General features: G+C 32.9%; 1 protein-coding gene across 1 annotated transcript; it reads left to right on the top strand.

Moving 5' to 3' along the window:
* The first annotated feature begins 1,979 nt into the window (after positions 1 to 1,979).
* LOC132275926 (translation machinery-associated protein 22-like) lies at positions 1,980 to 16,161 on the top strand. Its single transcript, XM_059777128.1, has 7 exons — positions 1,980 to 2,324; positions 2,447 to 2,524; positions 10,019 to 10,083; positions 12,150 to 12,231; positions 12,322 to 12,389; positions 12,473 to 12,556; positions 15,833 to 16,161. Exons 1-7 carry the CDS (start codon positions 2,177 to 2,179, stop codon positions 15,887 to 15,889), a joined length of 582 nt encoding a protein of 193 aa, XP_059633111.1. The 5' UTR covers positions 1,980 to 2,176; the 3' UTR covers positions 15,890 to 16,161.
* Positions 16,162 to 23,762: the final 7,601 nt, after the last annotated feature.

A 23,762-nucleotide genomic window follows, 5' to 3' on the forward strand; every position in this document is an offset into this window, starting at 1 on the left:
TGAGTAGAGAAATTAGGGAAAAAAATTGAGTGGGAGTAGTTTAGATGAGGTGTGAAAGAGGTGGGAGGGAAATTTGTTAAACTGGATGGGACAGAAAAACTTAAACATAGGCCTAATTAAACTTGACTATTATTATTTCTGTAGAAAACTTTCTAACGTTTTAAAAATTTTCATCTCTCTACAACACGTTATACTTCTTTCATAAATTAATGTAGAAAACTCTAAAACCAAATTTTCACATATGTCATGCAATCTTCCTCACATAGAGCAACTTCCCTGTAAAAAATATAACACTGAACTCAAATTAAGCTAGGTCTCAGCCGCCCAAGTTGCGCCCCTTCTTGAGAAAGATGAAACGTCTCCATAATTTTTCCTTTTCAAAAGATAATGGTAAGAGTTTTGGACCCTTTTATATTATTCAACATTAAACTTGTTTTCTTCCTTTTAGGGTTCGTTTGGTCAGATAGAACTAACAAGAAGAATCAAAAAATATTTAAACTTTTTGTGCGTTTGTTTTCGGGAAACTGGATTCTCGCAAATAACTAATTTTCTCTAAAACAATTCCGGTATAAAACAAGCGAAAATTTTTGTTTCTCGGGAAACTTGTATGTTATATTTTAAATTCCTATTATATCCATAATTATTAGTAAATGAACTCATAATATATATATTTTTTCAAACGTAAATGAACTCATGAAATTGAAGAGATCTTATTTTTAGCATTTTTTTTTAATATCTATTTTTATCGCTTTATTCTTTTTTTCTCCTTTTTTCTTCTTTTTCTTTTTTCCCTTCCAAATACGTATATACATATAAAATATTATGGTGGGTATTTTTTAAGTGCATTATATTAATTTATAATATGTATATATACATATCAACTATGTTTTAGAATTTGGATACTACAGTTATTATAAGTTTTAGGGAATATATACGTTTCTTAAAAAGAATAACACAAAATATTCTATAGTCATATACAGTAATTCTAGTTGAATTCAAAAAGAAAACTCCTGTAAACTTGGTTGTTATATGTAAAATTTTATTGGTTTTAGTTATTCTAATATAAACAAACATATAGTGAAATAATCCTAATCTTATTCGATTTCATAAAGTCTTTACAATTACTATATAAATTATATTGTCAAAATCATATATATATATATTTTAAGTAACGAAATTCAGGTGACCTTAGTGTCTTGTAAAAGTTTAGAATATTATTATCAATAACACAATTTGATGCATGAATTAATTTTTACTCAAATTTATTTGTATTTTTAGTATTTAAAATTAAAAGAGCAATTTTGACAAATACAATCATTTTATTTTCTCTTTCATTTTATCCAAACTAACAACATAATATTTTCACACAACTTTCTTGAAAATTTTTTATGATAACCAAATGCACCATATGAACTTAATTTTTTTTTCTTTCACTTTTACTTTTCACCATTTATTTCCATCTAACCAAATAGGCCCTTAGACTTCATTTAGATTCATGGAATTGGAAGGAAATGAAAATAAAAGAAAAAGGAGGGATAATGATTTTTGTGTTTGATTTGTTAATAAAGAGAGAAAATAAATATTTTGGAGACCAATTTCTCATCTGTTATCATTCCGGAAGGAGAAAATAAAGAAATTTGGATCCCACCCCAACATGAGGGTATGACAGTAAATTAATTAAAATATTTTCATAATTTATCCAAACTTAAATATCCATTATTATTACATTTTTTTTTCTAACTAATGTTATTATTTATTTTATTTTATTATATTTATATTTAAATTAGATGGCTATTCCACTATGATATTAAATTTTCTTTTCTAACTAATTATTTTATTTAAATTATATGGCTATTCCACTCTGAATTTAATTATTATAATAAAAATGGATAATTTTCAAACCGCTACCGACAATTATTGAGTACTGCCCCGAGGTTTTAAAGAATAATGTCCGTAAAAAGCCGGACTGGGTTCAAATTAACCGTCCCACATTGTACCTTTAGAACACGGGTACACGATGTCGTGTTACATGTAAAAAAACATCCACAGCGGCGTTCTCGTGTCAGTCAAAGAATCGATTCGCCATTGAAACACATAGGCAGCAGCATAGAGAGAGAAAGAAGGGCTTCGATCTAGATAGATAAACAGATATATATATATAGAGAGAGATTTGAAAATGGCGGAGAAACCCCAACCAGTCCGCGTATTGTACTGCGGGGTGTGCGGTTTACCTGCAGAGTACTGTGAATTCGGACCCGATTTCGAGAAATGCAAGCCCTGGTTGATCCAAAATGTACCCGACCTTTACCCTGATCTTCTCAAAGGTCATCCACAACCTCCTAAACCCTAATCGTAAATATGATACAATTATTCATATATATACATATATATGTATCTTGATATATAAAATAATTTTTATACGATTGTTTTTCTATTCATGTTTCAGAGGCAAATTCAAAGGAAGCTGATAAAGTCTCAGACCAACTCAAGTCCACTTCAATCTCCGAGGGCAAAGCCCCTTCTGGTAATTTAATTTCTGAGTGTAACTTTTTCGTATATATGAATATGAATGCATATGTTATGTACTGCGTTTATAGAGTATGTGGAAACAAGAAGTTTATATTTGCCCTAGTTTTATGTTGAATGTTGTGGTAGGTTAAACTTTAACGACTTCATATTGTTAGAGAAGGATTATAGGATGGATTTGTATTTTAAAATTTTAAATTTTGATGGTATAATAGTAGTAACAGTAATACTTCATTGGCTACATAACTACATGTTTATTTTCAACACAATTTTTCTATTTTCAATAGGAGTACTACGTTTTTGCTGAAACATTCTTATAAATGTCTGGTGATCATTGGGGAACCTGCTCTTAAGTCTTGGAGGTCAGGCTGACGCTTGGAGAAAACATACTATGTTAGTGTAAGATAAAGGGGAGCCACGCTCGTGCCTTTGAACGTTCATTTTGCCCTCATAGCAATGGGTGTAAAGTGAGCATTTTGTTAGTACACATTGGTCTGGTCTCTTTGCAATTCTGTACTATTTTTAGGATTTATTTTGTATTAAGATGAGGTCATAATTCGGGGAAGTTAAAATAGTAATCCTTTTTGACTGAATAAATATGCCAAGACAAGGTGAAACATGCTGGTCAGCAACTTAGAAGGGATTCCTATTTACATTCCTAATGTGAAAAATTCGGTGTTAACGTTGAATGTGAGTAGGCAAATTGGAAGGAGTCTCCTGAATATGCAGTTTACAATGAATGCTTTGCTGTTCTAGAAGTATGAGGACTTATGTTTTCATAAGTAGTGATTCCACATTTCCATCCAGGAGGCTGTTTAGGCATGGTTGTTACTTATCTTAATTTACTGATCTTCATTGCTGGAGAGTAATTCTAGGATTCCTTAAGAAAGCATTATTTTTTTTTTCCCCTTCTGCTCTCTTTTTCTGCTCTCTATTAAGTTCGATAGTTCTTGAACTCTATACATGTTAGTTGAAGGTGAAGTTTTACATACGTGCCTACGTGGAATTTGTTAGTTGAAAATTAGAACATAAGAGATACCGTAGCTCATCGCACGTATTAAAATCTATGTAATAGTATACATTTATGTACTTTAACTTGTACAATTACATGTGTTATTTATATATTTGAGTAAATAGTCGGAAAGCTCATAAATCTTATGATACTGAAGAGTTTCTTCCTCATGGATCGTATGATACTGAAGAGTTTCTTCCTCATGGATCGTATGATACTGAAGAGTTTCTTCTATACATTATTAATCAAACATAAGAAATTCTATATTTTGGAATCAGGTTGTGGTTCAATGTTAAATTTCTGTTTATGGAGGAATGAGTACTTGACACTTCATTTGTCATGTAACTGGTATATATATATATGTATTAAAATTTATCGATTATTTTTTCCACAGGAAGAAAATTTTGTCCAAGTATCACATATTTTTGTATATATTTTTGACTGTTAATAATTACTTAGGAACATTACTGAAGAGTTTCTTCTGTACATAATTAATCAATCATAAGAATTTATTTTCTATATTCTGGAATTAGGTTGTGCTTAAATGTTAATTTTCTGTTTATGGAGGTATGAGTGCTTGACACTTCATTTGTCATGTAACTGGTATATATATCTATAATATTAAAATTATCGATTATTTTTGGCACAGGACGAAAATTTGTCCAAGTATCAAATATTTTTGTATATATTTTTGACTCGTTTTGTAAAAGTGAACATTGCACAAAATTTGAAAGAGAATATTTCACCATATCTTGAATCGTTGTAGTTTGAAGGAGCATAACAGTAATCCTAGAGAAAGCAATACACATTCGAATAGTTGATGGTACAGGCCTGAACAATCTGCATAGTAAATTCACTTTTCCTTGAGCTTGGCGTTTGAATCTCGAGACTCTTCATTGCTCTATATAGGGCTGCAAATGAACCGAGCTGAGCCGAGCCGAGCTTTGGCTTGCTCGGGCTCGACTCATCAACTTCAGAGAGGTGCTCGGGCTCGGGCTCAGTAGAGATTCGACATGCTCAGGCTCGGTTACATACACAGTAACTATCGATTTAAGAAATCAGCATGATTTCTTCCATGAAATCCAATCATCGTTGACAAGAAAGAAACTTATCGGATCTCCATCTCCAATTAGAAAGAAAAAGAAAAAATACATAACATATTTTCAAGATAAAATCAAAGCTTACAATGTTTTATCAACTCTTTACACACATTCAACTCGATCTACACGTTTGTTGCACTGCTGAACCTTAAGATCTGTTTGGGAGGGAGAGAGAGTTCTGTGTTGCATTAGGAGGGCTGCCAGCGATCTTGCGGCATAGCTGAAATCTGAAGAAGAAGTCCTGCCGCTGGAGACATCTAGTTCTAGGTTTATTTATCTTTTAACAGAACCAACGGTTGAGATGCATTGAAGTCTAGTGGCTGAGATTAAATTTGATTTGGATGTTGGCCTAATGAATTATACCGTATATTTCTTGGGCCTTATTAATGAATTGATGGAGGTTGGGTCAAACTTATATTGATTTGGGCTACACTTTTTTACTATAAAATGATAAATAGAAATGGGCCTTAACGAGCTTGTTCACGAGCCTAACGAGCCGAGTTCAATGATGTTCATGCTCGGCTAGCCTAGAAATTGAGCTCAAGCTTGGCTCGTTTTTCTAAATGAACGAGCCCGAGCTGAGCTTTTAATGAGTCGAGCCCGAGCTGTTCATGAGCAGCTTGGTTCATTTGCAGCCCTAGCTCTATAGACTCGTTTTATTTCCTTGGTGTTTCCATCCTCAAAATTTTTCTCTAATTTTTTTTTTTAATTATTCATCTTAGTAAATGAGTTTGCTTTAGAAAATAAACTTTCTGTATTTTAATTAATATGAAAAGCAAACCAATTTTAATGATATCTCTTGCAATGTTAACAAATTATATATTGATTGGTATCATTTGCACTATTGAAGGCAAAAGGCTAAGATTTTTGAAGGTCATTCCTCTGCAATATATAAAAGTTGGTGCACTTATCAAAAGTATATAAAGACAGTGCAGGGATTTAATATGAACATATAAATTTTAAGCTCCAATGCATGAAAGTAGATTAAACAAATTATTGTTTCTTTTAATAATTTTCATTATGTCTTTAATTTTCTACATCAGAAACCACAATGATCATGCCTAAAGAACAACATTGGTTTTACTAATAATAATTCCAATACAATAAATTCCAGCGAGCCACTGTAACAACCAACAAATATGAGTACCGCCCAACCATACTGAGTTCCATCTAACCTGGCACAGCCTATAGCCCCTTAACCAATCTGACTGAGCACTTTCCCTAAAACTCTTACAAGTGCAACCTAACCCCAAATCTAACACAACCTCTACCACCAAATCTCTTACACATGGAGCTTTTCTCGGGATACATCCTTGTTATCAACACCTCATATTCTTCATTTGCTATGTTGTTACAAGGTTCAAAATCAGCATAACGAGGTAGACAAATAGAAGAATTTGATATCTTCGTCATTGAAGGGATACGTGATGGTCTTTTGTCTCATGATGTGGTTGGAGATCGATAAACAATGACAGTATTGAGCAATCTGATTGGGAGGAGAATTGGGATTTGATTGATTGATGCTGATATGGATGACATGATTGTGAATGAGCAGGTGGTTTCCGCAGCAATGAATGCTTAAAAGACTCGATGGTTGATGAATTTTGAACATCAAACTGACAATAGAACTGTTTTTCCAGGGATAGTATCTTATGTTCTGGGTGATGCGGAGAATTAGGGAAAAATTTGATTGACTATTGTTTTGAAATGCGGCAATCGACGCCTTATGGTCCAGGAAAAGAAGGGATTTTACTAAGAATCGCAGAAATCATCAGGTTATGACAGAAGGAAGGGATAACAGAGAAAGTAGATAGTATGATTTGTTTTAAGGTTACATTTGTGATTTGTGATTTAAATATAAATCCTAAAACTCTTTTTACTAAGCAGATTCTGAGTTCAATGATAAGTCTCTTCCTTTTAAATTTTGATCCTTTTTTAAGTGAAGCTTATGTAGTTGGGAAACAGGCTTTGCTTAGTCGAGTTGAGTTGAGTTTTAAGTGCAACTTATTTCTAAGTGACACTTATTTCTAAGTGACACTTAAATTGTGTTATCAAGCTGTGATACCCCCGAATTTCCGAATGCGGGTTGGCCAGGCCCACGCCCGAATACCCGAGGATATCAAAACAAATTGATAATAAACGAACACAGAGTACAAAAGAATAAAGAAGGATAAATAAAATGCTGACAAGATACTAACATGATAATCTAATAATAAACCTCATAATATATTTCCATTAATTAATAAAATCTTCTGATACAACTGATCCTCCAAAATACAACTCGGGAATCTATACTGTTTGGACCCCTAGAAAATCCAAACTAAACAAATGACAGTAATCTAAAACAGGAAACTGAATCATAAAGGAACTCCTATGTAGCATCGGAAAAATGAAATAGACTGATCCCCGCTCAGCACGAACAACCTCTACTCGTGACGAACACCTGAAAAATAATGGTGGGTCAGGCCCACAAACAAGTTCTACTCTACTACAGTCCAAACAGAGATCCGATACACGTATACATCCTAGTTAATCCAACAGTAACTAGTAGTCCGTATATATATATATACACACTAAAGGAACCTCACTAGACTATAGGGTTGTCTCAACCTGAATAGTAGGCAACATGCAAAGCGCACATATAGTGGGCATGAGTACCTAGACCTACCAGGGTACACAACTACACTATATCTAGCTACACATCCCTGGCGATATACGCGCCCTAACCATTGATCCTGAGATTCAAGCTTATATCATGGCACCATACTTATATATATAAAATCTAGTAACTATCCTATCCAGTATAAATTAATCCTCCATAAGTCATTCAACTTGTTCAGCTGACCTGACTTGAATATAAGTAGGACTTAACATTTTAGTTAATCCATCCCCTTATATAATAAATTAATCCTCCATAAGTCATTCAACTTGTTCAGCTGACTTGACTTAAATATAAGTAGGACTTAACATTTTAGTTAATCCATTCCCTTATATAAAATAGGTAGGACTTAACTGATAAGTTAATCCATCCCTAGAATGCCACCGTCCCATACCGGTGCATTAAACCACACAATCCAACAATTGATGTAACAATTAAGGAAATACATCAAACATTCCATAAATAACTATGATAAATATGATATCAAGTTATCACATAATATGAATGACTTATTATTTCTTTAAACTTCCTATATTATATGTCCTACACAAACTGAATCTTATACATGATGATATTTTATTATACCATTAAATAAGGATTCTCCATATCCAATTCATCCTACACATTTAATCTCAATTGCTAAAATATTTTAAAAGATTAAATCCATTCGTTTGTTTAAAACATTCAAATAGCAAGCATCATTATGATTGAGTCTATTTAAATTTATTAAAACCCAAACCTAGTTCCTATTTAATGTTCAGGAATCTTAGGCATATTTCTACGTTCCATCATTCCACAGATATGAAAAATACATACTTTAAACATGTAAAAATTCACATAAGAAATCAAATCAAAATCATGCATTTTATCAATTCATAACACAAGAACAGATATGAACCAATTTTATAAAACCCATGTTCTAACCCAATTAAACATGCATAATTATTTAATTTTATGTGTTTAATAAATTCTGAAATTTCCTAGGCATGTACAGAAACACGAATCAAAGGGAAAGAGATAGAAGAAGAACTTGCCTTAAACTTTCGGATTGAAAGTTAAACTTCTTCTTCCTTGATCTTCTCTCTAAAGGGTTTTCTCCTCCTTCCTTCCTCTTTCTCCTTCTCTCTCTAACTCTCTCTCTAGAATATATTACGTGATATATTTTCACTCCTTTCTCAACCTATAGTTGTGTATTTATAGGCTAAATAATAACCATATTCCTTTTCTCAATCCAAGTCAACTTAATAAAGAAAAATAAAAATGAAAATATTAAAAAGGTAACTTAAAATACGTTACGTATATAATTTATGTATATCCTTATTAATTAAATAAAATATATACATCAGATTATTTATTTATACTAAAGTTTCCATAATATTAAAAAGTAACTTAAAACATGTTACGTATATAATCTATCTGTATCCTCATTAAATAAATAAAATATATACATCAGATTATTTATTTATACTAAAGTTACCATAATATTAAAAAGGTAACTTAAAACATGTTACGTATCCTTATTATATAAATATATAAAATATATACATCAGATTATTTATTAATACTAAAGTTACTATAATATTAATAAATTACTTTCCTTTTTATATATATGTATATACATATATATATATATATATACATATAGAACTATCTATGGGTAATTATCCATACCCATCCAACCTCCTATCCAAGTAGTCCATGGGACCCAATTAGTTAGCCCATTACCACTAACCATAACCATAAAATAAAATAAAATAAAACATTTAATCATTTAATTTACAATTAATTACAATTAATCAAATACATCATTTAAGCACACAATCTAATTAAACAAATAATACAAATAACACCTAGACAAAATACAAATAACACATAAATAAGTAGCCAATTAATCAAGTAACACTTAATTTAATTAAACACATAAACAATTAGTCAAATAATCAATTAAACAATTAAAAAAAATACAATAAAAATAAATAAATAAATACCGAGACTATCCTTTTAAAATTAGGGGTATTACACAAGCACACTTGGTTGAAGAATCACTTGACTTGTTTGATTTGAAGCACCTAGTTGGGTTGTCAAACAACACCTTTCTGAAGTCTGATATGTTTTTTTTTTTTTTTAAATTTTCTTTGTATAGCAATTATGTAGCCTTTACTCTTTACAATGGACCTAATGATTTATTGGCGCCGTATGTTTGAGTTATGGTCTCATATTGATGATCCCTTTCTCATTTTCAAAGAGGACTGTATGAGAACTAGTATACTGGTAGCATCACTTGGTTTGACTTTATATGAATATAGAATTATTATTTTGTGTACAGTGTGCACTTTTGTTTGCAAAATAAAAATTTCCTGAGATTGTTTCTTAGGGGAGTTGTCTAAAGTTATGAGTTTCTCTCTCTCTCTCCCTCCCTCCCTCCCTCCCTCCCCGGTTACTTTGTATATACTGCATCTGTTTCGCGTTGGCCCATATGGTGTTCTTTAGTGTTTTCATATTTATCAAAAAAAAAAAGAAAAATTCTTTTATTCACATATAGTTACAGATTCTGTGATTATATGATAGTGCTAAGTTTTTATTAACTCTGGCAGCTGTTTTCGGCGACCACTCAATCTATATTTGAGCAAACTACATGCCTTATTTTCAGTGGCAAAATTTTTCTTCCATGTTTGATCCAAACTTATTCATGTTCTTTACCTTTTTCTTCTTTGGTTGCAGGGGCTTCATCAACATCGAAGCAAGAAGAAGTAAAACGTCTTCCCGGTGGGAAGATAAAAAAGAAAGTAAGCAATTTGAGAAATTTTGTTCACCAAATGTGCATAAAGAAAACCTTTTTCTTACTATATCCCTACCACTTGAAGTTTTGAACTAAAGACTCGGTGGCATATTGAAAAATTTACTAATGCATGGTAGTCATTAGTTTCATGCTGGACTAATAGGCTATATTATATTGATCATGTAGCCCTATGTCTCTTATCCCTAGGAAGCCTTCCTCCACTAGCAGGTTTATTGACTAGTAACTTATTAGCTTTTGTGGAAGCCTGAGCGCAGGAAGAAAATCACATATTGTGGCAGTAAATTTTTTGTAAGTTTAAATTGCAAAGGAGATGAATAACCATGGATGAAGATGTGGTTCTAGAGTGGTGGTGCAGGGTTTGGCAGTAATTTTTTTTTTCCCTGGGTGTTTGGCAGTAAAATTTCTGTAATTTTAAATTGCAAAGGAGCATGAATAACCATGGATGAAGGAGATGTGGTTCTAGAGTGGTGGTGCAGGGATCAAAATTTTGTTGATCTCCTTTTTAACTGATCTGTAGCTTCAGAATGCACTCACTTTTTGTGTCTTATTGTTCGCTTTGTATCCAAGAGTGCTACATCCTAGTTTACGAATTTAAGGTTCTTTTAAAAAGTTACGTTCAAAATGTGGAGTTTGGTGTTAATTGTTTTCCTCGTAAGTTAGATAGCCGTTGATAATTTTCATTTTTTATTGATAATTGATTAGAATTGAACCCTTAACCCGACTCCACCCCTCCCTTTTAAGATGCCATGTCAGTAATTTTATAACAATGCTACAGTGGATTTGGCAATTATGAAATGACAACTTATATTTAAAATTGTTACATTCTTCAGAAGTATATTGTGAGTCGTGTTAAGTTTCCCTATTGGTCAGGAGTATCTTGAAAGGTTTTGGATCTAGTAAGAAGCCTACAATAAAGTTTAAAAGTATGAATTAATGAGATTGACGAAAAAATGAATAAAATTGTTTTGGTTCCCAGTTTTGTTTCTGGGTTCAGATATTAGAGGTATATTTATTCCACCCTTCGGCAGATTTTAAAGTTTGTTGTTTCTTTCATTGTTTCTAGTGTGTTTCCTCTCCTTATATATCATTTCTACTATTTTGTTCCCATCTTTTATCTGCAATAAGTTTTGTTTACCCTGATCTCGTTCAAAGAAGTTGGAACCACCTCCAAACTTGTAGCTGGGCCTGTCAATTGATCGGGTTTTTGATTCGCATCCGATAGGATATGGATTGGAATATTGGATATTTAATTTGATAACCCATTAACAATTTGAACTTTATAATCTGATATGGGGGTGGCAATTTGTGCCAACGAGTTGTGTTCTTGTCATGTCAATCTAGGAATGTTCAGTTAAACACCTGAACATGACCCATTTAATAATCGTGTCAAAAGACTTTGCAAACACGACCCATTTATTAAATAGGTAATAATAATATGACCACGTCATCGTTCAGTAATATCAATTGGCTGATATACATGGAAGGTCCAATTTCTTTATACATAGTTTTGTGGTTTTATATTGTTTATGGAAGAGATACATTTTCTTTGGCATCAGTTACACCAGTTCTTGAGTTGTTCTTCGATCACTGTTACTATTTCCCTGCAGAATGAATGATGTTTGGTGCACTGGTTATGCAGCTTATTATTGAGTGCATTTGAATTATTTGATTCTATATGGGGTTACTAACGTGCATATTTAATTGGTTGAGAATACGCTTGGATTTGTAATGCATATAAGGAGTAACTTTGAAAAAGCTTATCTTTTGGAATTCCTATGATTATTTCTGGTTGTTGAGTTGTTCCTTGAGCTGCCTTTCCAATTTCAGCCTTGGTATGTTGTTGCTGCCTGTACTAATAATAAATAGTAAAGTTTTTTATTTTGAAATTATGATTGAAGGGATAATTAGTAAGGTTTTCTTGCGTAGATTCTTGGCAGATTATTATTATTGGCATATGTTTAAGTTACCAGCATAGTTGCTTATGTATAAATCCACTGTTTTGAACTTCTATGTCAGTTTCAGTGTAATCAATTTTGTATGTAATTTTTGTAGGAGAAGAAGGAAGTTGTTATTGAAAAGTTAGTACGAAACAAGAGAAAATGTATCACCACTGTGAAAGGCCTGGAACTCTTTGGTGAGCACTGTGCTTCTTGTGTGTTCATTATATTCCTTTTCTCTTCTACATCAAATTATTTTTAAGTCAGTTTGTGCAATAATTTTTCAGGTATTAAGCTTAGTGATGCTTCAAAGAAGCTTGGGAAGAAATTTGCTACAGGAGCTTCTGTTGTTAAGGTGCATTACAAATGGCAATTTGAAATCTCTTCTGCTAAAAGTGTGCTGTTTCTTACTACACTGTTTTGAATGATTGGTGATAGGGGCCCACTGAGAAGGAGCATATTGATGTTCAAGGAGACATATCATATGACGTCGTAGAGTTTATTACAGACACCTGGCCTGATGTAATTTACTCTTGACATTATCTTTCCTCTTTATATTACTTGTGTTTAGCTTATAAAAATATCCACTTAATTACCGGGAAAATAAAAAACCTTGTAAAAATAAAAATATTTATGCATTCTGCTTAGTTTCTTTTTAGCTTTTGTCTCAAGTTTTGCCTTAAATTTGAATAAAATTTTCAAATTACTCACCAGTAGAGGTTAGGGTCACAAAGGAACCAAACCGAGCAGATTATCTGAATGTTCAAGCTCGGTTTTATGTTAAATTTGAAAAATGTTGTTTTCTGGCTCAAATGTGTAAGAGCTAAAAAGCTGCTATATGACAGGGTTGTGTAAGCAACTATCACATGTACATGCAAGGTTAGATGCCTGGTTTCTTGGGTTTTATGCTACTGTTTGTTATATGTTTTTAAGGTTGGTGAATGACCATGAGTTTATATGTTTTACAAATTTGCCACTGAACTTGTTCATGAGCGAACTGAGCAAGCTCAGGTCATTGGAAAGGAACTTGAGCTCCACTAATTTTATTAGGTGAGTGAGCCTGAATGAGCCAATAGACAACTGAGTTCAAGCCCTTCATGAATGGCTTTAAAACCCTAGGAAAGGCGACGCCTTTACATTTGGAGAACTACAGTTCAAAGTAGGGTCAAGTCGTATAAGAAACTAAGCATAAATGGCTCACTAGCTGCTATCATTTCAAATGTAAGCATAAATGGCTCACTAGCTGCTATCATTTCAAATGTACCCGTGAAATTAAATGTGTGTGTAATATAGCACATAAAGGTACTAACATTATTAAATGGTAATATTTACACTGATCCAACAAAAATGAAAGAGAGAATCGAGGCAAAAGTACCTTGCATTATCATGTATGATTTTGGTTCTTTCATGGTGCACATTATGGTTTCAATTCCTTCCTTTGTTGACAATTGTTGTTGAAAACTTGGATATGTAATATCGTATTAATTGAGACACACGAGGGTTAACTGATATTGTCTTTGACGTGTTGAAAGCATGATGACACTTCTTGGCATGTCTTTCAAACATAAATGGTTCAATGTGGACATTTTTTGAGGACTACCATTTGCTGACATTTTCTGACGGCTACTAGGAAAATATTTCGAGTGACTAATTTCTTTAGGGTGAATTACTCCCACACCCCCTCAGGTTTTCCATTATTACCTACAGCTTAAACTTGTGAAAAAAAGTTGGTCAACCTCCCCTGAGGTTTCGTTGACTCTACCCTGACCTCCCCTACAGTTAACTAAACCTTAGTAAAGTTAGAAGTAGATAACAAAATAAAATGCCAAGACTACCCTTATTTGTTGTCAAATGACCAAAAAACCTTGCTCCTCTCTCTCTCTCTCTCACACACATTAATAGCCTGGGTTTAGTTATAAGGGGCAAATCAGTTATAATATTAATCAATTATTAATTATATTATGATGTGAATATTAATTATATTAACCTTATTAATATTTCTATTAAAATTATAATTTTACCCATTATATTAAAATACTCTTATTACGGAGTAATATAGTTTCCCTCTCATCTATTCTCAACTGGGATTCATGGAAACTTTTCAACACCCAAAGTTCAAAACCAAGAAGTTGATTAAAGGAAAAACAGATGTTGTAGGGGTTTAATAACCAGAAATGGGTTATTAAAATTCAACGTAACAAGATTTTAACGTCAAGAGTGTATTAGGAAGAGAGCATAGCAGTAAGCGAGTGTATTTCAAAGTTGTGCGGTGTGAGAGAGTTACAGTATTAGGGTTTTATTCCGACAAAAAAAGTTAATAGGGTTTCTTCTGACAAAAAAGTGTGGAGTGATGAAGAAATTCAAGTACTGATCAGTTGGATTTGGTTGCAAATCAGGCTTGACTTGGATGAATTAGGATGGAAAAAATTGATATTGTGAAAAGGGGGTTGAATTGGGTTCATGGGATGGGAAATGTTACATCAGATCTTGTGCAGTTGTGCTTGGCCAAGGATCGACATATCTGAGAGTACCCATCATCAATTGCTTTGTCGCCGACAACCATGGTGGCAAAATAATGGAAGAATACCCCATCTTAGCGGACCAAAAATCAGAGCTTGCAATTGAGCATTTCTTCGAGCAGAATGTTGGATGCCCACAGATGAACTCTGATACCTATTGTCACCGACACCGGCGCGCTCTCTCCACCCTCCTCTATGACCTTGTCCTTGACGCTGCCCTCCACTCTGCCACTGTCACCTACCTCCAACTCTGCCCTCTACTCCGCCACCATTGCCAACCTTGGATGCTGCCCTCTGCTCTGCTACCGACCTCTGTCATTCCACACTCTCAGACTAAGAGTGTGGATATATATATATATATATATATTTAAAAAATTTCATTTCAGAAGGTTCATGAAGAGTGTGGATTGCCAGACAGGGAGGGGGAGGGAGAGAGAGAGAGAGTCTCTTCCATCAGCATTATGCATATTCTTGTTTAAATGAGGGTGTAATGGTACAATCAACCACACAGTTAACAAAACTAACTGCGGTTAATTCTGATAGGGGTGTCAGAGTAATATTTCAAAAACTTTAATCCGTAGGTAATAAAAGCAAACCTCAGGGTTCAGAGTAATTCACCCATTTCTTTATTGTAGTAGTTGTGAGGACTTGATTTTTTATTTTTATTTTTTTGTGATAGTTAGAAGTCAAAAGTCTGAAACCCATTGATCTTTTGGTTTTTGCACTTCAACTGATCAATTCCACTCCCGAAGGGTCAAAATTTTAATTTTAATTCAAATTTTTATATGTATTGTATTGGATTAACTAAATAAACTCACAGAAAAGCACATGGTTTCTTCATCAGGTCTATTTGAACTTTTGACCGTGTTTGGCCCTCCCCTATATAAAACTAATATCTGAATTTTTTAGTAGTCTAGTATCTATTTTAATTTTGATGATGGCTTTGGTGTCACAACTCACATATGAAATGAAAAACCTGGGCTGTGAAAGTTGTGTAACTTGTGTTGTTCTTGCCAATGGGAATCTGATGATTGGTTAACCCTTAACAGGCTCTTTGCATGGAATTTTCTTATCAATTTTTTGGATGAGGAATGCTTTCTTTTGCACTTTTTTTTTTTCCTTTTTTTTTTTTTTGCTTGACCGATTTCTCTATGTAGATCTGTAGATCCTTTTTTCATAGACCATTACATTTGTCTGTGTCAAAAAAGAAGAACAAAAGAACACTTATTGTGGTTACTGTTCTTAATGAGCTAAATATATCTTGCACTCATGTTTTCAGGTTCAAGAAACAGCAATTTTCTTTATTGAGGATGGAAAAAAGGTTGCAGCTGTATGAATGGTAGTGTTGAAACGTGGTACCTCCTGTCCCATTGGCGTTATTCTTCACCTTTTTTAATATACTATTCCCATGTTCAGTATACTCTCTGGTGAAAGGGCCGTAGTAGTTGAAGTCCCAAGTGATGAATCCCAGAGAGACATTTTGTTTTCCTTTTTCACGCTTTTTTATACTTACTACCAAATTTAGTATGTGTTTTTGCAGTTGAAAGTTTGTTCCCAAAATGATGAAATTTATCTATAAAGTGGCAATGCAGAGTGGTGTTTGCTTTCTTTGTGTGTTTACACATCAAAGGATCCAAAGCGGTAGTGTCTGAACTGAAACCCTCGTGTGCAACAGGTCATTTCTTTTGTTCTTGCCGTTTATGTTACTGCTTTTGAAGGTAAACCATATAAGAAATTAGTCATATAGAAAATTGATTTGTCTACGGTAATGTTGTTTTCCTATGAATAGCAGTTTTTGTACCAAGTCATGATTTACTGACTGTGAATCACTGAATCTTCTATTCATCATAGATTCCATCTAGGCTAATCTTCTATTCATGTATTCGTGGGTTGTGTTTGTGCGTGTCAGGATATGGGTTCACACGAGATGATTATTAATCGTGTGAAGAAACCTTGGCACGAATATAACATGATTATTACACGGGTAACATGACACAACACGCGTAACCCGTTTACTAAATGGGTCAAGGCTTCACACGACACGAAACAACATGACAAGGCACATTTAAGTCATTTTTTACATGAACACAACATGTTTAGCTAAATAGGTCATTTTTAGCCCGAACACGACACGGTTATATGACTCGTTTAGTTAAACGAGTTAATCGGGTTATAAATAGTAAACACGAACACGGCACTTTAATTACTGTGTCAATTTGGGTTGATACAATTATATTTATGACACGAACACGATGAAGCCAAACCCAAACCAACTTATCCCATGTCGTGTTTGAGTCGTGTTAGCATGTCGTGTCAAATATTGCCACCCCTACGTGAGAGCTTGGGAGAAACCAATGCTTTACAAAGCCGTGAATTCTTTGTGGGCTTCTTTAAGGCCTAACGGTAGTTTCATTGGTCTCAAAGTCTAGTGTAGGGTGTCGCAAAGTTTGTCTTATCGGTCACAAAGGTTCTTTGACTCCATCAATCACCATCTCCTCCACCACTAATTTCTCTCTACTTCACACCCAACTGTTATTCCAGCTCCCCATGACACCTCTGCCATTCCCTTTATTTGTCTACAGTAATGTTATTCCTCTTCTGATCAATTTAGTGGGGTCTATATGATGTACAATGCTCTTATTTCAGCGAGCCTTTAGTGTGTGTGTGTGTTTGTTTTCTTCCCGGGACAGTTGTGATCAAGAACTTGGATCAGCTTTTACAGAGTGAACATTTAAGCATATTTATCTTTTAAAATACTTATTAGAGAATAAAGAAGTGTCTTGGGAAGAAAACACACACACAAACACACACATTGTCATGATAACTAGCATGTAGGTAAAAGACAAGAAGTTGGCCCTTGGAATGAGACTAAGTTGGATTTGGGATGATCTGAAGTGTCCATGGAATCTCATTAGCAAGATCCACATATTCCATGGGGTCGAGGGGATATTGTGGTACTGATCCTTGGGCCAGCTTTCTCCGAAGTTTTGTTATCACTGTCCTCCACCAATGCCATCTGACACCTAAGAACAGCCTGGTCCAGACCACCCAGACCCACCACCATTTTTGTTTCACATGCATAGGCTCACAAAGACTTGTTGTATTATTAGTATTATGTGAACACTACACACACCCTGCTGGGATCTTGAAAGGCTTCAACCAGGTTTTCAGGGCAACTTGCTGATATCCATTTCATTTCATTTCTTTGTTTGAGGGTCCCCTTTTTGTCGCATAAAGTTGTGCATTCTCAGCAGAAAATTTAACCAAAAGTGCATCTAGTAATTGAGTATGTGTGTCTGGTTGCCCCACCGTCATTGACCCATACCATTGTGTTTCCATTAACTTGCATCTTACTTATAAATTTATAATTCACATGCACACACACACACACACACACACACACACACACGTGTAATGTGTGTGTGTAATGCGTATATTTCTTGCATGTGCAAAAGATACTTACATCTTCTTAAGGATTTGATGAAATGACTTGGTTTTGGAATGTTATAATTACCACCAGTTGTTGTGTTTCAACGGTTCACACCTCTGGAATCAGTGGAATATGTTGATTATTGATTGGGAACATAATTTTGCTGTATTAGTCAATAGAATATAAGTTCCAATGCGGCCCACCTGATTGTATCTTATCCTGTACCACTCACCAAGGTTCACTGAACCTGATTGTATCTTATCCTGTACCACTCACCAAGGTTCACTGAAGAACACAGTACTTTGAAAATTCATGAGAGAAACAGAGGTTTACTTTGAAAATGCATGAGAGAGAGAGAGAGAGAAGTCATCAGAGTATCTAGGACTGATTGCAGAACATAAATGCCCATGAAATGAACAGTGTCATCAGAGTATCTAGGACTGATTGCAGAACATAAATGCCCAGGAAATGACCAGCTTGATTGATTGATTATTGATCTTGTGAGATCTTTGCCTAAATTGTTGGATTCTAATGAACATCTCACCCCTCTAGCGCGTGCATTTTATCTTGGCATCACACAACAGTAATCCATGTTTTGGTAAAATAATGTTATTTACTGTCAATTTGTTTTAGTAAGTTTTCTTTATCGGAGTGAATAAATTCTAGTCATTTGATCCTTGATGACTTATTTTCAAAGGTTCGACTTGGGCAGTATGTTGGCCCTTATTTGCACTATACTTCTGGGATGTCCTATGTATGTAGTCTTATCTTAATATGGAGAGGCTATTTTTAATTTCAAATCTATGATCTTCAAGTCACAATGAAGCAAATTTACCGTTACGTCAAGCCCACCCTCATAAATATTAGAATAAATTGCAAAGACCCTCTTTTGAACTATTTACCCTTCTGCAAATATTAATTTGTTGCAACTAAGGACAAATTTATGCAAAAAAAACTATTTTACCATTTCTTATTAAAATTTTCATTTGTTATTAAATTATTTTCATTATTATTTTTTTTATGTAAATATTAATTATACTATTTACCTTAATTTTATTAGTAGTATTAATTTATCATAAAAATGAAAAAAAATAAATAGATTTGTAACTACTATTTTTAAAATAATTAACTTATTAAAATTTTTATCATTTATAATAAAACTTATTATATTCGGTTTAAATTTTTTTACCGTAGAAAAATACTTCCTTTTTTTATACAATATAGTGATGAAAAATTAATAAATTACTTAATATTTGTAATTACAATTTTTTAACTACGTTATTATATATGTGTGGGTGTGTGTGTGTGTGACACACGCATATAGTAGGCATGTTTGGTTTAGTTTTGTGAGAAGAGTTTTTATTTTTATTTTTTTTGGTTTTTAGGCATTTCTGGTTTAGTTTTGTGAGAAAGATGTTTTTATTTTCAGAGAATTGTACATAAATTTATTTTATTTTGACAAGAAACTTATGCATCCATTTTACCTATTTAAGGGCTTGAATCCTCACGCTTGTACTTCAGAAGTACCTTCAGGCTAAAATCCTTTCTACATAAACTTACTTCCCTCTTAGTTTTATGAAAATTCAATTAAAAATTAGTCTTCACTCATTATGGTTTCATCACAAGATGAGAGGTTATATGGAATGAATTTAAAAATTACTTTTTTTTTTTTCTTCCCCTTCAATTGTGTTCCAAGTACATTGATAAAGAGTAATCAATGGGTCATTAGCACAATGACACAACCTCTCCTCCTTCAAATGAGAGGTGAGAGGATGGAACACTACAATAAGTAATTTGTGAAATGATATAACTTTTCATCCATAAAAAAAAAGAGGTGATTCGAGAGAATCGATCTTGTCAATTTGGTAACAGACAATTTGTGATACGGTATAATATCTCATCCCCTAAAAAGGAGATAAGGCGAGGGAATGGAGCTTGGTAAGGGGCAATTTGTGAAGTGTGTGTGTGTGTGAAGTGATGGAGAGTATATTATAAGCATAGAAGGGAGCGAGTGTGGGTTGATTATGAAGTAGTATCAACGAAAGAATCCTCCATGCTGCCTTCTGTTTGCTTGTCTCTATAAATATAGAACCCCAACCCGATCATATCCAAACCCACAAGAGATGTGACGTGAACGAAGAGCATCAACTCACCCAAGATGGCGTCATTTTATTACAACTACTTTGTTTTCAACCATTTCAAATGTGCCCCTATTTATACGTTGCCTTACAGTTGACCAACTATTCAACATTAATACATTTATTTTCTCTCAATAAAAACAACTGTTTCAACACAAAACACAAAATCGTCTTTTTCTTTTTCTTAAACTGTTCAATGAGAGATGACGGTCAATACACGAGTCGTTTATACAATAGAGCGAATTAAAAAACTAAAGTGCTTATGCATTTGAAAAAGAAAAGGTCAAAAAAATAAATATAAAATGATCAAAGTACCCTAGCCTGTTTATATGTGAAATGATATAACGACATTTTGGAGAGACCAAAATAGCATTGCAAGGAATTTTTTACTTAATATAGGCATGTAAAACACATATGACTATTTAAATGTAATTTTCTGACATATTATACAAATTAAGTCCTTATTTATTTATTTTTAAAATTTTAACAGGCTTATTATATATTCAAAATAAATGTTAGGAGTATTATTTGTCTAAAATTTAAAAATTACGAATGTATTTCTCACTTTATCCTTTTATATATTCAATGAGATATCATATAAGAGCATTTCAAGTCGTATATTAAAATACTCTTTTGTGTAAAATATACACAGTCACATATGATGTGTAATTTTTTTTTTTATCTCCACCAGTCTCTTAAGATACAATGCCACGTCATCAATGTGTAAAATTGTTATGTATTTTACACAACCTTTTTACACAGTCACATCAACATATTTCATTTTTCCTCCTTCTTCCTCGTTCCATTAACAACTCAATCCTATATTAAATAAGTTTATAAAAATTATGTGGGGGCCTATGTATAACAATGATCGGTTATTATTGAGGTATATATTTTTACACAAAAATATAAAACAACTGCTGGAGTAAAAATAAATAATCTAAATTTTTTTGTGTAAATATATTATATATATATATACATAACGACATATATATATATATATATATATATATATATATACACACACACAAAAGTGTGTATATATATATAGATGATGACATTTTTTTCTTTTACTATTGACGATGATTAATGTCCTGCAAGAATGGAGGGACAAGATTGCAGTGTTACGTGACCAATCAAGCGGAGTAGATTTGGTGATAATGGTGGTGGGGCTGTGCTCTGGACCTCGTGATCTCGTGGGCTATCTCGTCTGATCCCCATAAAGATCTCCAGTATCTTATAATAGTCCCTCCACAATCCCATTGACGAGTGTTTTCTTCTTCTTCTCTCTCTGTAAGTCTACCCAAACTACTTACATACAAACAAGCATATATGCGCATATGTATATACTATATGTACATTTGTCCTATCACATCTTATTAACCATCATATGCTATCATTATGCTTATAAATCCTAGTTTCTATTAAATCATAGTATTTTGTTACCATTATATACTTTTCATTCTATTTAAAAATAAAAAAAAATTGTGTTCAGGATAATTGAATGGGTGTCTTGAATTTATAATTAGAGAAAATTTAATTTAAAATTATAACTAAGATTCATCAAATTCTAAACTTAAACTGTTGATTCAATTTTCTCAATTACCAAACATAATAAAAGGTATATTTGGAGTGTCACTTGAATTTGAAATCGGATATGTTTCACACAACGTAAACAAAATCCAAATAACAGTATTAGTTCATCATCATAATAATAAAAGATAATAATTCTTAGATTATGAAGTCAAGCAAAATAAGAGTACGAAAATAATAAAATTTAAGTTATACAGAGTGGGAACGGGAGAGAGAGGTGTAGAGATCGCGAGATCAATATAAGTTTAGAAGAATTGTGCGGCTTAGTTTAGATGAGAAATCCTGAGGATTATAACTTTATTTTTTCCTTCAACTTGCTAGGCAATTGTTTGATTTTGCTACTATTTTAGATTGAGCTTTTAGGTATGAGGGGGCTTTTTCGGGATATATTGGGGTTATTGGAAAAATCTAAGTCAAACTTAGGTCACATAAAGCTAGAGCAGGAGCAAGAGTAAAAGAATGAAAGCGACAAAATTAAGTTAAAAATAGTGAGAATTTGAGCGAGAGCGCAATCAGAGCGTGAGAGCGAGATTCGTTGAGAAGTATTATGTGACTTAGAGTCAAATAGAATGTAGTGAGAGCGCGAATCTTAAAAGTCATACAAGTTTAGAAAAATTATATGACTTAATTTGTATGAGAAATCTTGAGGATTATAAATTTATTTCTTCCTCTAGAAGCAAGGAATTTGTTCGATCTTGCTACTATTTTAGATTGAACTTTTTAGGCATGAGGGACTTTTCGGATATACTGTTGGGATATTGGCATGACCAAGCTTTTGTTGCTTTTTCCATATATCTCTCTATTGTTGTTAGGTGAAAAACACCTAACAGTTGCTGTTTATACATGTGAGGAGGCAGTGGCGACTTGGTTATTTTCATGAAGCTTCCTAATTTTCAGTTTCAAAAAAGTTTAATTAAATGGGCAATCTATGTTATAATTCCATTACCATTAATTTATTATAAACTATTTTTAATACATATATGTATCTTTTCAAGAGTTTTATATTCGTAAGGGTTCACTCACATGCATATATATATAATATATATAGTAATATTAGTATTAGCAACAGATATATGCATGATATGCATGCAATGCGTAGTCTATATAGGATGGCACCTCCTACTCTACCTGCGCGATCTTTAGGTCAAAGATTATATGTTGAACATTTTGTACTTTGATATTTCTAATTTCCAACCTAAGTCTTCGCTAGGAACATGCATAGAAATGTCTTTGATAACTTATTACTAGAAAATTAATTGTTAACTGCATATATATATATATATATATATATATATATATATATATATAAATCTATCATACAACTACAATGTCGCGTGACCAACATGACCATATCCATATTTGATGACTTCACGGTTTTGTTTCTTTCTGGTTAATTTAACATCCATGCATATAGTTTATGCTCTGCGTTCATTTCATAATTAAGTTCCAATATATAGTATATTTGCAAGCCGTGTATATATACTAATTTTACTCTTACGATAACTTGAACTCTTGAACTATTATTTTGGAACGTGAGAAGTACAGCTAAGCTACAATCTGTAATTAGATATTTTTTTTTATTTATAATTTGTCTAGAATAAGTTAAATGAAAATGAAAAAAGATTAAAGAGATTGGAAAAAGATAAAAACTTTTCTATTCACGTGTAAAGCCAGTTCATATGAAATAAAGATTAGGAACACAATGATGAATTAATTAAAAATTATTCTTTAATTTATATTGGAAAGTGCTTGGAAGGCATCATCATTTAGTACAACTTGGAAAAATTGAGAGCTTCAAAGGTGATTTGTTGGGACAACATTTGGCTGGGTAATTATAGTAAAAATTTGACTTGAAGAATTATATGTAGGCTCATATAACAACAACCAATATCTTAAATTGAAGAACGTATCTTCTTGATGTCTCCCCCAAGCCACCTTTCTATTTCATATTTACATATGAATGAATCTTACAATATAAGGACGAATCTTGCTGATGGATCCCCTAGACGACCTTTCTATTTCATATTTACATATGAATCTCAATTGAA

Source organism: Cornus florida, unplaced genomic scaffold (assembly GCF_030987335.1).
Source record: "Cornus florida cultivar Cherokee Brave unplaced genomic scaffold, ASM3098733v1 CherokeeBrave_3.0.0_Hap2_Chr10, whole genome shotgun sequence".
NCBI classification, from domain to species: Eukaryota; Viridiplantae; Streptophyta; class Magnoliopsida; order Cornales; family Cornaceae; genus Cornus; species Cornus florida.

Bases quoted from the DNA above. Each gene is read 5' to 3' on its own strand.
- LOC132275926 (XM_059777128.1), top strand. From the start codon at position 2,177: ATGGCGGAGAAACCCCAACCAGTCCGCGTATTGTACTGCGGGGTGTGC. The intron at 2,525-10,018 runs GTAATTTAATTT...CTTTGGTTGCAG, and splicing joins CGAGGGCAAAGCCCCTTCTG to GGGCTTCATCAACATCGAAG. The intron at 12,390-12,472 runs GTGCATTACAAA...GATTGGTGATAG, and splicing joins CAGGAGCTTCTGTTGTTAAG to GGGCCCACTGAGAAGGAGCA.